At 38.5% G+C, this 17648-nt stretch overlaps 1 protein-coding gene across 12 annotated transcripts in view; it reads right to left on the minus strand.

Moving 5' to 3' along the window:
• Nucleotides 1-17648, minus strand: part of ADAM22 (ADAM metallopeptidase domain 22) — a 234458-nt gene that overhangs the window by 36547 nt on the left and 180263 nt on the right. For all 12 annotated transcript variants that reach the window (XM_086396267.1, XM_086396265.1, XM_086396263.1 and 9 more), the window contains exons 18-23: nucleotides 13454-13534; nucleotides 9974-10024; nucleotides 9692-9755; nucleotides 7972-8077; nucleotides 5330-5449; nucleotides 280-448 (exon numbers count right to left, since the gene is read on the minus strand). In XM_086396267.1, the coding sequence (XP_086252393.1) occupies nucleotides 280-448; nucleotides 5330-5449; nucleotides 7972-8077; nucleotides 9692-9755; nucleotides 9974-10024; nucleotides 13454-13534 (591 nt within the window). The remainder of the gene's footprint in view (nucleotides 1-279; nucleotides 449-5329; nucleotides 5450-7971; nucleotides 8078-9691; nucleotides 9756-9973; nucleotides 10025-13453; nucleotides 13535-17648) is intronic.

A 17648-nucleotide genomic window follows, 5' to 3' on the forward strand; every position in this document is an offset into this window, starting at 1 on the left:
TCAGATTATATTCAATTAGATCAATTTAACCTAATAAGAGTGGAAAATGGAAGAATTTGGTTAGGAAGATAAAACTTTCTCATTCTCAAGCTTTCACAGATTACACAACAGAAATATACAAATGACTATGACCACATGACTGTTTGTTTATACACTAGCCGGAGAAACATGGACAGGCACGTTTTCCATTATTACAGAAATAGGCAGTTCAGGGTCATATCTGTTTCTCTGATATAAAAGAACTGAATAGACCCCTATGGTGAGGCAGTGAATACTTACTCCATTTCCTGAGCAAACAGTGCCTTCTTTATTGCTTAAGCAAGTACTAAAGTTGAAGGAAGCCACAGGAAGACACCTGTGTTCTAAACACATCATTTTGGGACCACAGGGTGTCCCGTCTTCCACATAGCCAAGGTCAACATCTTCATCAAGCTTAACGTGCCCACCACTAAAAATAAATTGAGAGCAAAAAGAAAGTGGGATTCCATTAATTTACATTTATCTTGAGACTACATTTAAAAATTTTAAAGTAGGCAATATCACTTTCTCTACTTTCTCTTTATTACCTAATTTTAAAAGTAGCATAAACATTTTCAATCTCCAAATGGAGAAAGCAATTGAATCTTTTGATCTAATTATTTGCAGAGATATTTATATTCCTTAGGATTTAAACATAATTATTATAACAAGGGCCTGAAATGGCTTTATCATTTTCCTTTGGCTACTATGCCATGTACAAGTCAAGTAAGCCATTATTAATAACATTTGATTTGATAAATAAGTACTTTCAAGATTTTAAATACATTTCAAACAATGATGAGAATTTTTTAGTTTTGGTTACATTTCCCCAAAAGATTGTTCTATTTACAAACTACAGTTGACCTTTGAACAACATGGAGGGTAGGGGTACCACCCTCCATGCAACTGAAAATCCAAGTTCCACATCCACAGATTCAACCACTGGGGGATTATGTAGTGTTGTAGCATATATTTATCAAAAAAAAAAAAAAAAAAGGACCTGTATTTACTGAAAACAACATGCACATAAATAGACCCTTGTAGTTCAAACCAGTGTTGCTCAAGGGTCAACAGTATATTTGAGAATGGCTAAACTATGGCAACAACTATTCAATACAGCAACCCATACATTAGGCAGGAGTAAGAAAGAAACAGGATAAAAACAATTAAATAAACAGGATAGGGACTGAAAATGTATATTCATCATCTATTCATACAGTACCATGTCAATGCTATTACAAAAATTTCCATTCTTGTTTATTTGTTTTTATCAAAATTATGCATGCATATAGTTTTATGAGTTAAATAGACAGATTGGTTTTTACAATGCAGTGAAGGGATCCATTCCCCTACTCCTCTTATATCCTTCCCTGGAGGAATCACTTTCTACTCTTAACTGATTCTTTCTTTATTTATGTACATATTTTTAAATAATGAGTTTGTATCACTATTTTTAATTTTCCTATTTTCAGTATTATCAACTGACTGCCTTTTATGGAATTTGAGAATTCATCTCTTTCCCCTTTCCTTCCATTATACATTTTGTTGATAACTAGTTAAATTAACAACAAATCATGCATTGTTAGGACTTAGTAAATGTACACCATAATTATACCTTTTCTTTTACTTGTATAACTTTTTATTTTCCCTCAGATTCAGTTAGGTTCAGTTCAGTCACTCAGTCATGTCCGAGTCTTTGCGACCCCATGAATCGCAGCACGCCAGGCCTCCCTGTCCATCACCAACTCCCAGAGTTCACCCAAACTCATATGCATTGAGTCGGTGATGCCATCCAGCCATCTCATCCTCTGTAGTCCCCTTCTCCTCCTGCCCCCAATTCCTCCCAGCATCAGGGTCTTTTCCAATGAGTCAATTCTTCACATGAGGTGGCCAAAGTATTGGAGTTTCAGCCTCAGCATCAGTCCTTCCAAAGAACACCCAGGAGTGGTCTCCTTTAGGATGGACTGGTTGGATCTCCTTGTAATCCAAGGGACTCACAACAGTCTTCTCCAACACCACAGTTCAAAAGCATCAATTCTTTGGTGCTCAGCTTTCTTCACAGTCCAACTCTCACATCCATACATGACCACTGGAAAAACCATAGCCTGGACTAGACAGACCTTTGTTGGCAAAGTAATGTCTCTGCTTTTTAATGTGCTATCTTGGTCATAACTTTCCTTCCAAGGAGTAATCATCTTTTAATTTCATGGCTGCAGTCACCATCTGCAGTGATTTTGGAGCCCCCAAAAATAAAGTCGGACACTGTTTCCACTGTTTCCCCATCTATTTCCCATGAAGTGATGGGACCAGATGCCATGATCTTCGTCTTCTGAATGTTGAGCTTTAAGCTAACTTTTTCACTCTCCTCTTTCACTTTCATCAAGAGGCTTTGTAGTTCTTCTTCACTTTCTGCCATAAGAGTGGTGTCATCTGCATATCTGAGGTTATTGATATTTCTCCTGGCAATCTAGATTCCAGCTTGTGTTTCTTCCAGTCCAGCGTTTCTCATGATGTACTCTGCATATAAGTTAAATAAGCAGGGTGACAATATACAGCCTTGACGTACTCCTTTTCCTTTTTGGAACCAGTCTGTTGTTCCATGTCCAGTTCTAACTGTTGCTTCCTGACGTGCATATAGGTTTCTCAAGAGGCAGGTCAGGTGGTCTGGTATTCCCACCTCTTTCAGAATTTTCCACAGTTTATTGTGATCCACACAGTCAAAGGCTTTGGCATAGTCAATAAAGCAGAAATAGATGTTTTTCTGGAACTCTCTTGCATTTTCCATGATCCAGTGGATGTTGGCAATTTGATCTCTGGTTCCTCTGCCTTTTCTGAAACCAGCTTGAACATCTGGAAGTTCACAGTTCACGGATTGCTGAAGCCTGGCTTGGAGAATTTTGAGCATTACTTTACTAGTGTGTGAGATGTGTGCAATTGTGTGGTAGTTTGAACATTCTTTGGCATTGCCTTTCTTTGGGATTGGAATGAAAACTGACCTTTTCCAGTCCTGTGGCCACAGCTGAGTTTTCCAAATTTGCTGGCATATTGAGTGCAGCACTTTCACGGCATCATCTTTCAGGATTTGAAAGAGCTCAACTGGAATTCCATCACCTCCACTAGCTTTGTTCGTAGTGATGCTTTCTAAGGCCCACTTGACTTCACATTCCAGGATGTCTGGCTCTAGGTGAGTGATCACACCATCAAGTCTCTTATTTGATCACTGAATTATCTGTCACTAACTCAAAATTACACCAACCCTGCTGTCAAAATCTCCACTTAAGATGTGTCTGAACATCAGTTCATCTTGCTGAAATAATCTCCCCTAGAGTTTCAATTTGGAGTTCCCCTGCTCCTATCTGATCTGGTTGGCCCCTGTAAATGGCACAGAGCTGGCTATCTTGGCTTTCTCCAGGATACTATTCATTGGAGGATTGCCCTGTCTCTCTCCAGAATGAATATCTTGTTTCCTAAATTCACTATGTTTCTTTCTTAGTTTTCTTCTTTATTTTGGTGGAGCACAATTTCTAACAGCTTTGAGAAAGGACTTAGGGGAGTAAACTTGGGTAAAACTTGCATATCTGAATGTCTCTTTATTTTCTACCCTCACACTCGATTCATAGTTTGCCTGAGTACGGAATTCTACTTTGGAAATTATTTTCTCCATTGTCTTTCAGATCCCAGCACTCTTGTTGACAGATTTGAAACCATTCTAATGCCTATTCCTTTTTTTTTTTTCCTCTCCTCTCTGGAAACAGTTGGGATTCTTTTTCCTTAGGTTCTGAAATTTCATAATGATAAGTTTTGATGTATTACTAATTTCACTAATTTCACCTTGCACCTGGTGAGCCTGGTAATATGGAAATTCAAGTCCAAAGGTTCTAGATAATGCTCTTGGAGTTGCTGCTGCTGCTGCTAAGTCGCTTCAGTCGTGTCCGACTCTGTGCGACCCCAGAGACAGCAGCCCACCAGGCTCCTCTGTCCCTGGGATTCTCCTTGCAAGAATACTGGAGTAGGGTGCCATTTCCTTCTCCAATGCATGAAAGTGAAAAGCGAAAGTGAAGTCGCCCAGTAGTGTCCAACCTCTGAGCCACCAGGGAAGCCCCCTAGCGACCCCAGCCATTGCTAATTTCCTCCCTGCTGTTTTCTCTGTTCTTTATTATTTCTATTCTAACATGGTGAGCTTTACTCTATGTCCCTTTCTTTGTCTCTTTTACTCTACTTTCTGGGAGATAATTTCAACTATTGAGTTTAATGTTTGCCATCTTTTTTTTTTTAATTTCTAACAGCTTTCCTTTGTTTTCTCTTAATATTCCTCATTTTTAAAAATTCTACCCTATTCTTGTTTCATGATAGAAGTATCTTAAAATGTTTATAGGTAGTTGTTGCATTTTCTGGTCATTTCTCTCTCTCTCTTTTTAGGTTAGAGTCTTTCTTCACAAATCTGGTCATCTGTTTATATTTGAGTTGGGGAACCAGACAGATGATTGGAAGTTCTGGGACTTTCTGACTGAATATCAATGAGGCTAGATCACTTCTACACACTTCTGATAACTGATTTTTCTGCTGACAGTAAGCTTGGAAACCTTCTGTTTTATTCTTTGCAGACTGTAAAGCTCAAATCTTTCATGGGAGGGTGAGCAGTCATCAGCTTAGCTGGGTCAGGGAAGTAAGCTGTAGATCTAGCAGCTTCTCTAACAGAGTTCACCTATCTTTTTCATGTGAGTTCCTTCCTCTATCCCCAAGTCCTTTGTTCCCTCTTCCAGAAGTAGATGATGCTGCCCATTTTGAGCCTTTTGGGACTGGCAGTATATATTGAGTCAGTTTCTTGGTTTTCCCCATTACTGACTGAGGACTTCAGCATTTTTAGTTTTGATAATCATCTGCCACACATCTATTTGTTCTCCGTGCTCTAGGATTTTGTTGCTGCTGTTTCCTCTCCCTTTTTCTGCTTCCTTATGGACATACAAATTCTAGAAAAATATCTATTTAGTGTCATTTTAGTGGGATTTCATAAGGGAGCAAAGGAAGATGCCTGTATTTAATCCACTGATAAGAATGAAATGCAAACTAAACCGTGCAAGATTTAACTGGACAATTAAACATAACTCTAGCTACCATACAATAGTCCACATTCAATTAATTCTTCCCTTCTTTCTATCTGTTCTCTGTCAGGATTTACTTAATCATCCCTATGGACTAGAATCCATTTCACCTTACTAACATACATATGAACTGAAAATAGAAGTAATCCTAAGCTTCATTCCTGGGAAATAAGATGGCTAATGTTCTCATAGAAGGGTTAGATCATTACCTGCAGTTTAATGTTCTTCCCTGCTGTACAACTAAAGTAGACGTGATTTCACCATCGAGCTCTCCAAGTCTTGGGATATTACCAATGTTCGTACACAAAAGGTAACCACAAAGCACATCCCTGTGTCAGAAAAGTACCAAGTATTTACTTCTTCCCTCAAAGATACAGCAAAATCCATACAGTTAGAACAATAATGTTATCTTACTTAAGCATTTGTTTTTTCATCAACTGTACTATTGCTTCAAATTACAAGCAAAACAAAATAACCTCAGATTAGTTTACTCCCAGCTTTAAAAACTGTCTTCTCTGAAACGTTTGGTGCATCAAAATCCCAACTGTGTTCTAGATTTTCCTTTATTGTCCGCTAAGTATTTATCTAAAGAAAATTATCCATCAAATGGACTTCTTTTATATCTGAATCTCTTTCCTCATTACACATCACAGGATATACTAAGACATTTAAAAAAAATATTTGATAAGTGAATGAATGAACTTTGAATGAGGATTCTTTTAGAATACAGTGTTTTCTTCAACCAATGGCACCAGAATTAAAGAACAGATTATATACTTTGTGGCTTCTCAACCACATAGGATCATGATTCCTTTTCCAATATATTCTACTTCTCCCCCAGTTAGCACATACAATTCTAATTTAACTTGTAACATATTTTAATTTGTGTTAACTACTATCTTACATATTCTCTATATTTAAAACATTTTAATCATTAAGATAGATAATGATAAACATATTCTAATAAATGTCTTGCAAAGACTTATTAGCAGGCCAGCAATTATATATGGAAATATTAGACTTTATCATATAGAAAAAGAGAAAAATTAAGACTTGCATCTATCACCAACATAGAAAAATATGTATTATTGTATTAAAAAATAGTTGTTAAAAGTTATATCATCACAGTATTGTATATATCATAAATAAAAATGCTTTTTAACATAGAAGACACTCAACATTTTTCATTGGAGTTTACTAAATACTTTAGTATAATATTAAAAACATTAGATGATTTTTATTCTTAAGGAAATTATACTCTGGGTAAGAAGAGAAATTACATACATTAAACATCTATAAAACATAGAGTTAGTGACAAGAACCATAAAAGTAATGCAAAGGATGCAGGAAAAGAGGGAAGTGTGGGGAAATAAATAATAATAAATAAAATAATCCAGAAATAATTTACAGAGTAAGTGCTATCCAAGGGGATGGGGATGGGTAATTTTGGGATAGGTAAACTTTTTTTATGGAGTATATAGGGTACTTCCTAAAGTATGAATAGCACACATACCCGTGTGGAAGTGCTGCTACTGCTGCTGCTAAGTCGCTTCAGTCGTGTCTGACTCTGTGTGACCCCATAGACGGCAGCCCACCAGACTCCCCCGTCCCTGGGATTCTCCAGGCAAGAACACTGGAGTGGGTTGCCATTTCCTTCTCCAGTGCATGAAGGTGAAAAGTGAAAGTGCAGTCACTCAGTCGTGTCCGACTCTTAGCGACCCCATGGACTGCAGCCCACCAGGCCCCTCAGTCCATGGGATTTTCCAGGCAAGAATACTGGAGTGGGGTGCCATCACCTTCTCCGGTGTGGAAGTAGGACAATAAAATATATTAGAAATGGCAAGGTTTGCTAGACTTTGAAAGAGTAGAGAAGAAGAAAACAAAATATGTAGGTTGGGGAAAATTATGGAAGAGGTACAGTGCCAACCTAAGGCTCCATTTCATGTATTAAGCAAGATGGTATGACATTTAGCAAAGTGGTTAAAAGAGAATTCTAAAATCAGACTGCTGAATTCTAATTCTGCTCCTATTATATCCTAGCTACATGACCTTAGTCAACTTAACTGTCTCAGTTTCCTCCTACATAAAACAAGGCAAACTGCCATTAAGATTAAATGACATCACTTATGTAAAGTGTAATACAGTTCCTAACACACAGTATGCACTGAATAGATGTTATTCTTACTATCAATTAAGTATGTGGAACCAGTGAAATTTGAACAAAGAACTGACATGGTCAAAAGGTTCAGTAAAAGATTATTTTGATGGGATCATGCTAGACACTGCTGGCAGAGAAAACTAAGAGGTTTCTGTATTAGTTGAAGAATTGACATAGGTCTTAATTGGGGTAATGCAATAGGCACAGAAATGAAGAGATGAATTAAAGACAAATTGTGGAGGAGTGAAAGAGAAGAATAAACATGATGTGTCATTTGGATAATGAGTCAGAGAGAAGGTAGCATCAAGGATCACTCTGAGGCTTCTAAACAGGAGAATGAGATATTAAGATCTCTGGGGAAAAGAGTTCTCTATTAAAGTCAGTGTCAGATAATTCCATCTATCAGCACTGAGAACATTCTGTTGGCTTTAATTTTTGTTGCCTTTGAGATGCTGACAGCTGTCTTCTAGGTGAGAAAGACCTAAGGCAGCCATAGGCATCGCTTGAGCCTTAGGAGAGAGGTCAGAACACATATTGAGATTCAGAAACCCTCTGCAAAGGTGCTGTTGGAACTCTGGGAAGAGATGAGGGAAAGAGAATGCTTTATGGCATGCAGAAAACAGGGAAGTCCTGGTTGCCTCAGAAGTAGTGCCTGGAACTGAGGTATAAACTCGGCCAGTTTCTCCATCTCACCGTTTGTTGCACTGTATCCACGTGTCTTTGTCTTTCCCACAGTTACCCTTCTCGGTGCCTTCTATATTCAGTTTCTCATAGCAGTATTTGTCTGATGACATCACATCTGAAGTAGAATAGAGTTTTCTGTCAGTGAGAGATATGCCACCTGAGCTGTTCAACTCTTTGCAGTAAGGGGAAAACACTTGTGAAGAACTCTCTTCTTTCACTACAATGTTACCAATTGCAAAGGTTGTATCCATGCTTCACAAGAGTTCCCCATACCAAAACTATCCATCACTTGCATACATTTCTCACAACTGCTCATTTAAAACTTGAAAACAAATCTATTTAGATCTTTGATATGATTCAGGCTGTAAGTTCTGAGAATAACACTCCTGAGAATTTAGCCAATAACTGGGGAAAGATGCTACCAAATGGTTCACTGACAAATGTTCAATGCTTTAATCTCAGTGCCAGATATAAAGCATGAATTTTTCACTCAGCAACTTTTATGAATCATAAAGACAACTTTATTAAAAGAATGATCCACTATAATTAAAGACTCAAGAAAGAGCAGTATTTCCACCTTGTTTATTAATTCTTAACAGCTATTAAAGAGTTACTCTGCTTGTAAGCAAACCTGAATTCATGTTAAATCTCCGACTATCAAATAACATTTTAAGTCATGTCAGAATTTTTGTCAGGATTTTATTTTTGCTAAAGCCAAGGTCAGTTGATGGAGCTATCCAAGATTTAGATCAAAACAACTTTTGCAAACTAATCAAAAGATGACTGTCAGAGTATATTTTTTAAACTGATAATGTTTGGTAGTTTCTTTTCCTACTTCTTGCTATCAGCCACTAATTTTTCTCAAGAGGAGGAAGCAAAAACCATATTTCTTTGTCCAGAGCACAAGCCTACATAACTAAAATGTTCTCCCATCCCAGTGTTTCTCTAGTTGTTCAACAGAGAGCATACACTTCCATTCCCAAAAGGATTAGAGCCAGTCTTTGTGACAGTTAATGGTTATCATTATCTTCACAGCTTGCTTTCCAATATAAATCATCTTTTGAAAGAGTTTGAAGCAAACACTTCTTTCAGAAGGGCCAGTAATACTTCTGGAAAAACATAGCATTTAAATATGCATCTAAATTAAATATGTTTTAGATATAAATGTTACATATTTCCTTCTGAAAATCTGCCAAAGTTTGAAGGGAATAACATTAAAATTTCTTTCTGATATGACAGAGTTACCTTAGCAGAAATTCACCTATAACTAGGAAAACCAGCTAGAGTTTAAGAAAGAGAGATAAGAAAGAAAAAGCAATTCTAGCTAAAAGGCTACAGTTCTTATCCAAGGGTGCCCAACTTGGGGTCCATGTCCATTCCACATGGTTGATGGGTTTTGCCTAAGGATACTAAGTTAAAGACAGCATAAGAGGATCAGAAATCCAGGTTTGCTTTGTTCTCCAAGTTGCATACCCTGGAATGGATTTTATCTGCCTGGCAGCAAAGCCACTTTCCATCCAAAGACATGGCTAACTAGCCAAGACATACAGAGCTGAGTCTTATCAAAGGAGGTGCTTTTCTCTAATTTCCACAAAAGTGTTCCTGCTGCAGTGGCTCTGAAAGTCCCTGAGTCATAATAAAGTGGTTGAAAAATTACTTCCATCCAGTTCACATGCCCTCGGGCCAGCTACCACACTTGGAGAAGGCTCAAACCTTGTTATTTACTCACTTTGCCCCCAGATGTATTTGCATTGTCTATCCCTGGTTTTACATCTTCCTCCAAAGCAAATTCCCTAAAACGGAAAAGCATACCCGTTAGCAGCACAACGTCTACTTCCATCAGGTAACTGAAAAATATGACTAAGAAAACTAGTAGATGAGTATTATAAAGGCATTTTACCTTCAGAGTTGACTACAAAACATTTAATATGATCTTCCTACTTTGATGAGACTTAGTATTTCTTTTGTGCTGGTATATAGGAAACATTTAGGTAAAGATGAAGTAACCTACCTGGACACCATCACATGAATAACCATCCATCTTATGAATATTGGGGGCACACTAGGAAAAGAAAACAGAAATATGAACCAAATACACAGCAAGATATTAAGATGAGCTAATCTCTTTAAAGGTTTTCGTTTTGAAAATGAAGTCTCATAATACAGGGTATCTCCCAAATCATCTGAAAAAAAGAAAAAAAAAAAACACAAGATCAAGAGAAAACAAAAGGAAATGTAACAATTGATGCATTTTCCCCTAAAAATAGGGATCTACCAGAGGAAAAGAGCAGTTGATTTGTAAATCCTTATTTACAAATAAAAAGAACCAACAGCAAAGACTCAGCTAACTTATACAGACACACGACTTCTCAGAGCAAGAAAACGAGAGCACAAGACAAAGCCAGAAGGAAGCCACCAGATGGAGCAATAGATATGGTTTCCTCTTTCTTAACCATGAGAAGTAACAGTTTTTATACATAAAATGATTCTCAAGTGAAAGTCTACCTTGGACATGTCAGAAAAAGACATGTTTTATAGCCATCCCCTGCCCCCCCACTTTTCTTCCCTTGGACCAACTGCGGAAAAGACTGCAAAAGATTGCAAAGCATTCCTATCTGGATAGAAATGTAAAAAAAAAAAAAAAAAAAAAAACAGGAAAAATGAAAGACTAAAGTCTCTAATATTCCCGCCATCCAGAGACAACTATTTTTTATAATTTGGTACATTTTTTCCTCTACCTTTTTCAACATAATGTGGTATTTTATAATATAAGTATAATCAGATTATAGATAATGCTTTATATTCTGTTTCAGCCCTTTACTTTCATCATGCAAATTTAATTGCATCATAATAAACTTTTTTGTAGGTGTCTTTATAGCTATAACACATTCCCTGAGCTAACAAGTCATATAATCAATGTATTAAAATATTTACTTACAAGTATCTCAAATTATGCCATTACAACCAATGCAACAAGAACACCTTTGTATGCACATAATTTTCAGATTTAGAATTCTTTTGAAATCCTGCTTATCACATAATTACATTTTAAAGAAGTTGCTTTAATATACTTTCATTCCCAGAGCCCATTAGGTAATCATTCATTGTATCCCCATCCTCACTAGGTGTAAGCTTAGGAAAACAATGCTAATTAGCCAGTAAGAATGCAAATCTTTAATCTCTTAAGATGACTGCTTTTAAAATAAAGCATTTTTAATGCTTAAAGTAGGGCTTCCTGGGTGGCGCAGGGATCAAGAATCTGCCTGCCAATGAGGAGATGCAACAGATGCGGGTTTGATCCCTGGGTCAGTATGATTCCCTGGAGTAGGAAATGGCAACCCGCTCCAGCATTCTTGCCTGAAAATTTCCATGGACAGAGGAGCCTGGCGGGCTACAGTCCATGGGTTAGCAGAGTCGGACGTGACTGTCTGAGCATAGCACAGATAAACCACTACTAATTCTCTTTTCTCTAGAGAAAATAGATTTGGGCACTCTTCACTTTGCATGGCTCCAGTGTGAAGGAATTTCACCAACTATGGTTTTGTTAAATAATACCAGTACCCCAAGGACACATTCAATTTCAGTTACCATAGTAGATTAAGTATGAATAATTGCACAAAGAACAAATTTTGCTATTAGCTCTTCAGTCCACCAGTCGCTTGGTAAATAAGATACGGCCATCACAGTCAACAGCCCATCTAGGTGCTTCTTTCAACGTCTGTCAGGATTGACCACTGAGCATCTGTTCATTCAGTTCATGTACAGATAACAAAGGACATAGCTTGTTGCCCTTCTGTCTCTGGGTGATACCATGTGACATCTTATAATAAAACTGAATAGTTGAAAGAGGAAATTGGCCAACAAAGGTGAAAGTGCAGCAAAGAAATGAAAAGTGATAACACTGGAAGAGAAATTAAAATCAAATGTAAATAGCATTACAGAAAAAAAAAACAAACCAGTGACTATGGGAATGGGATGCTGACACCACTGTTCAGCAAAAAAATTCCCACTCACAACTTCACATCTCTTGGATATTTCACGACATTGAAAGCACAAAGGATCATGTCAAAAAATTGGCCCAAACTTAGAAAGGAGAGTAGCAATTCAACAAGGCATAGGTAAGATGCTCATTAAGTATCATTACGTTTCTGACCAGGAGTAGGCAAGCACGGCTCAAATTACTGATAAGTTTTTTACAAAGAAATAAAATGCGTTAATTTTCAATATTTTCATTTTAATTTAATGTGAGCTAAATAAATATTAGTTCATTTTTTTCCATTTCCCTATTCATTTAAGTCCAACAGTAAGGGAGTTTTTAATCACCTGATATTTTTTAAAGATCACAGAATAACTGTAAATTTTTCCATTGATTACTACAATACTTCACATGGTTTCAGCTTTCATGGTCACTTCTGTGATCCTGCATTACAATGCAAATCAAGGACTGCCTGTATACACATACACTGAGATCTGGGATCCCCTGTCAAAGTTTATTAACTTCTGTATCTTCCCTGAAGTGAAAGTGTTAGTCATTCAGTCATGTATGACTTCTTTCAACGCCATGGACTGTAGCCCACCAGGCTCTTCAGTCCATGGAATCCAGGAGTGAATACTGGAATGGCTAGCCGTTCTCTTTTCCAGGGAGTATTCCTGACCCAGGGGCCCATGTCTCCTGCATTGCAGGCAGATTCTTTACCATTTGAGCCACTAGGGAAGCCCTTATCTTCCCTGCTGCTGCTGCTGCTGCTAAGTCGCTTCAGTCGTGTCCGACTCTGTGCGACCCCATAGACGGCAGCCCACCAGGCCCCGCCATCCCTGGGATTCTCCAGGCAAGAACACGGGAGTGGGTTGCCATTTCCTCCTCCAATGCATGAAAGTGAAAAGTGAAAGTGAAGTTGCTCAGTCGTGTCCGACTCTTAGCAACCCCATGGACTGCAGCCCACCAGGCTCCTCCATCCATGGGATTTTCCAGGCAAGAGTACTGGAGTGGGGTGCCATTGCCTTCTCCCCTTATCTTCCCTACTGACAACTAAATGATATTAAATTCAAAAGCAGCAATTAGTGGCAAGCTGTTTCAGGTAAATAAAAGTCAAGACAGGCCCTGTCTCAGAACCCAATATCCTGCAGTTCTCTCTGCCTTATCTGACTCGTTTCAACCAGTTGAAGAGAAAGAGTCTTTCTGTTTCTTCCTTCACCAGCTAGACTAAACACAAAAGCCTTTTATTCCCTACTTTCAACAAAAACAAAATAGTTAAGTCAGATATACAGTCTTAAGATTAGTTCAACATTAAGACAAAATCACACTGAACATCTGCTCAAGCTTTGATTATTGAAACTTCAATTCCCAAAAAATTAATGAAAAGAGAGAAAGAGTTGACATGAAAGAGAAACATGAATATCTTGCCCATTTCCATTCCATCTGAGGGTCAGTTCACTAAACAAACTCCAACTTTTCCCCCCTTGGATTCAAAGGAAATTATTCATAAGTTACCTGGCTTGAATTTCCCGAGCATGTTTCACGAATATCACAATCATTTACTGCTTCACGGCACACGGTTCCCATAGGCTGAAACTAAAATGAACAAAACTCAATGTGCAAAACTGTCAAAGGAAAAAAAAAAAACAAACCTCTTACAGTATCATCTTCAAAATGCAAAATGAAATTTTTTTGGATTGGAATACCTTAAACTAGTTTAAGATGAAAATCTGTGAAAACCATAACTACTGCATGAAAATGTTAATTTAATAGTTCTCAGGGCGAGTTTCTCACATATGAAGTAATTTGCATAGTCATCACACATAGCTTACAAGATCTAGCTAAAATAGGATGTGCTTGATGGTACATCTCTACCAGAAGGACAAGCCAGTCCAAGTTCCAGCAATTCTTTCTTCCAACTAGATTATGGATTTATACTTTATCCCTCATTCTTACTGGCACTTTTATCATATTATTATTTTTTACCTCATCAGCTAAGAATTTGAAAGTTACATTTTGGACTGAATTGTAAAACTTAGAGGAAATGGCAAAGCTATTTCCTCTCATGATTTCCTTCACCATCTTCTCTTCCTGCATCATTTTTTTTACAGATCTATAGCTTGGTGTTTCACTCCCTTTTAATGCTTCTATTATTTGTACCTGTCTGTAAGACTCTTCTTTGGTCTGTTTTCAACTCAAATATTTTTTTTAAGTGTAGGAGTCATACAAATAAACTTGTATGCTTGTTGGATTCATCAGTTGCAAGAGTATTAATTAAAACAAAACAAAAAGAGATATATAAAGCTACCATCTTTCTCTTTTCCTCTTCAATCCCACTCTTTCTTGCTCTGCTGCTGCTGCTGCTAAGTCACTTCAGTCGTGTCCAACTCTGTGTGACCCCATAGACGGCAGCCCACCAGGCTCCCCCATCCCTGGGATTCTCCAGGCAAGAACACTGGAGTGGGTTGCCATTGCCTTCTCCAATGTATGAAAGTGAAAGGTGAAAGTGAAGTCACTCAGTCGTGTCCCACTCTTAGCGACCCCATGGACTGCAGCCCCCCAGGCTCCCCCATCCATGGGATTTTCCAGGCAAGAGTACTGGAGTGGGTTGCCATTAAGGTTACTATTTGGGGCTGGGTCCTTCTATGTTTCTAACTCTGCTCACACAAGCATATACAGTATTCTAGACCCCTTCTCTCCCCCAACACACACCCACACACAACTTCTATCCTCTCTCCCTGGTTCACCACCCTCCAGGCAGTTGAGTCTCCTGCTGCTCATAGAACATGAGCAGCACAGTGCCAACTCCAGTCAGGAATTCAACAGATACTTTTCAGAAGAGCTGAACAAAATTTTGTGTTTGTTCATTCATTCATTGAGCATTTACTAGGCACTTAAAATGTGCTAGGCACAGCCAGTGGAGATTTAACAGAAAACAAACACAAGAATCTTGTTGGCAAGGAACTTAGAATTTAGTGGGGATAACATCACTCTAATGGCAGAAAGTGAAGTGGCACTAAAGAGCCTCTTAATGAGGGTGAAAGGGGAGAGTGAAAAAGTTGGCTTAAAACTCAATATTCAAAAAATGAAGAACATGGTATCTGGTCCCATCACTTCATGGCAAACAGATGGGGGAAAAGTGGAAACAGTGGCAGTTTTTATTTTCTGGGGCTCCAAAATCACTGCAGACAGTGACTGCAGTCATGAAATTAAGACTCTTGCTCCTTGGAAGGAAAACTATGACAAACCTAGACGGCATATTAAAAATGTGATGTCGGCAGAGACATCACTCTGTTGACAAAGGTCCATATAGTCAAAGCTATGATTTTTCCAGTAGTCATGCATAGATGTGAGAATTCGACCATAAAGAAATCTGAATGCCTAAGAAGTGATGCTTTCAAACTGTGATGCTGGAAAAGACTCTTGAGAATCCCTTGGTCAGCAACAAGATCTAACCAGTCAATCCTAAAGGAAATCAATCCTGAATATTCACTGGAAGGACTGATGCTGAACCTGAAGTTCCAATACTTTGGCCATCTGATGCAAAGAGTCAACTCATTGGAAAACACCCTGATGTTGGAAAAGATTGAAGGCAAAACAAGAAGGGGATGGTAGAGGATGAGATGATTAGATAATGTCACCAACTCAATGGACATGAATTTCAGCAAACTCTGGGAGATAGTGAAGGACAGAGGAGAGGGTGTGCTGCAGTGAATGGGATCACAAAGAGTCAGACACAACTTAGCAACCGAACAACAACAACAAATAGGCCATAAAAATAAGGAAACAAGCAAGATAAGTTAACTTCATATACTCTGGTTCCCTTCCTCCTGGGAATTGCTACCAGCTACAATTCTAGAACTTCTGAGGTAGAAGTATAAGCAGATTTAAGGTACAATTCATACAAGAGTGTAATGTTCACGAATTGTCCGGAAACGTCCAAAAATCAGCATGGTAAAGGAGGACTTGTGCTAAGTGCTGGGGTGAAACAGTAAATCAACCCAAATCACTGCCCTCTTGGAATTTTCATGTAATGAAAAGAGAAAATGAGTAAAGAAGTAAATAAGCAATATTTTACAGAAGGAGTTCCCAAATCATGCCTCGAGGACAATTTTGGTTGCCTGTTTGCATTGTATATGAAGTTTTATTAGAACACTGCCACATATGTTTGCTTCTGTATTTTTGATGGCTGCTTTCAAAGAAAGAGTTGAGCAACTGACATAAAGACCTTATAACCCACAAATTTGTCCCTTTACAGAAGTGTTTGTTAACTCTGACTTATAGATAAATTATTATAAACACATATTAAAAAAAAACAAAAATACACATGCTTCCTCATTTCGTTTTTCTGATCCCTCTTTTTCATTCGCTCTTCTGCTTCTGACTCCTCTAGGAGCCCAGAGCGGGGTGAGAATGGAAGTATGGGGTAGACAAAGTGGCAGAAAAGATCTTACTTGACTGGTAAAGTTGTGACTCATATTCTAAGATAGTTAACCACACCATTCTATTTTATGTATTTTAATTCTATTATTTTGTACTTGCTCCTTTCAGTGATTATATCACAAAGAGCTTAATTCTATAAATCCAAGAAAAAATGGCATAATTGACTGCATTTGATGGATCAGTCAGTTTAGTCGCTCAGTCATGTCAAACTCTGAGACGCCATTGACTGCAGCACGCCAGGCCTCCATGTCCATCACCAACTCCTGGAGTTTACTCAAACTCATGTTCATTGAGTTGGTGATGCCATCCAACCACCTCATCCTCTGGCATCCCCTTCTCCTCCCACCTTCAATCTCACCCAGCATCAAGGTCTTTCAAATGAATCAGTTCTTCACATCAGATGGCCAAAGTGTTGGAGTTCCAGCTTCAATTTGATGGATGGGCAGACTTAAAACATTGAGGATTAAAGTATATCATTAGGAACCCCTAGATGGCAGTTAATGGAGAAAGCGATGGCACCCCACTCCAGTACTCTTGCCTGGAAAATCCCATGGACGGAGGAGCCCGGTAGGCTGCAGTCCATGGGGTCGCTCAGAGTCAGACAGGACTGAGCTACTTCACTTTCACTTTTCACCTTCATGCATTGGAGAAGGAAATGGCAACCCGCTCCAGTATTCTTGCCTGGAGAATCCTAGGGACAGGGGAGCCTGGTGGGCTGCCGTCTATGGGGTCGCACTGAAGCGACTTAGCAGCAGCAGCAGCAGCAGATGGCAGTTGGAGAAACTAACAGAATAAACAGTTGAGGTAGACAAAATGAAAAACTATGTTTCACATTTAGTTTGGTCTTCGTTTTTTAGAGAGTGCTTTCAGAGACCTCTGCCAGTGCCTTGCTTCTCTTAAAACTCTGCCAGAGACACAGCGGTAAAGTGGGAACAACAGAAACTGCTGCCAGCAGATCTGGGGTGTAACTGCACATTTATTCTTTACTAGCTGAGTGAGACTATGCAGGTTATTTCACTTCCCTGAGATTGGCATTGCTCAGCTGGAAAAAATATAGACAATAATATCCATCCCCAAAGTGTAGCTATGAGCATTATCTAAGACAGCAGTCTCAACCAGAGGATATTTGGCAATGTTTAAGACATTGTGGTGTCATGACTTGGAGGGATGCTGCTGGAAACTAGTAGGTAGGAGTCAGAGATGCTGCTAAATAGCCTACAAGACATAAGATAACCCTCACGATAAAGAACAATCTGGCCAAAAATGT

This window comes from Bos grunniens, chromosome 4, assembly GCF_055505025.1.
Source record: "Bos grunniens cultivar Pamir isolate PY7600 chromosome 4, Bosgru_T2T1.0, whole genome shotgun sequence".
Lineage (NCBI taxonomy): Eukaryota > Metazoa > Chordata > Mammalia > Artiodactyla > Bovidae > Bos > Bos grunniens.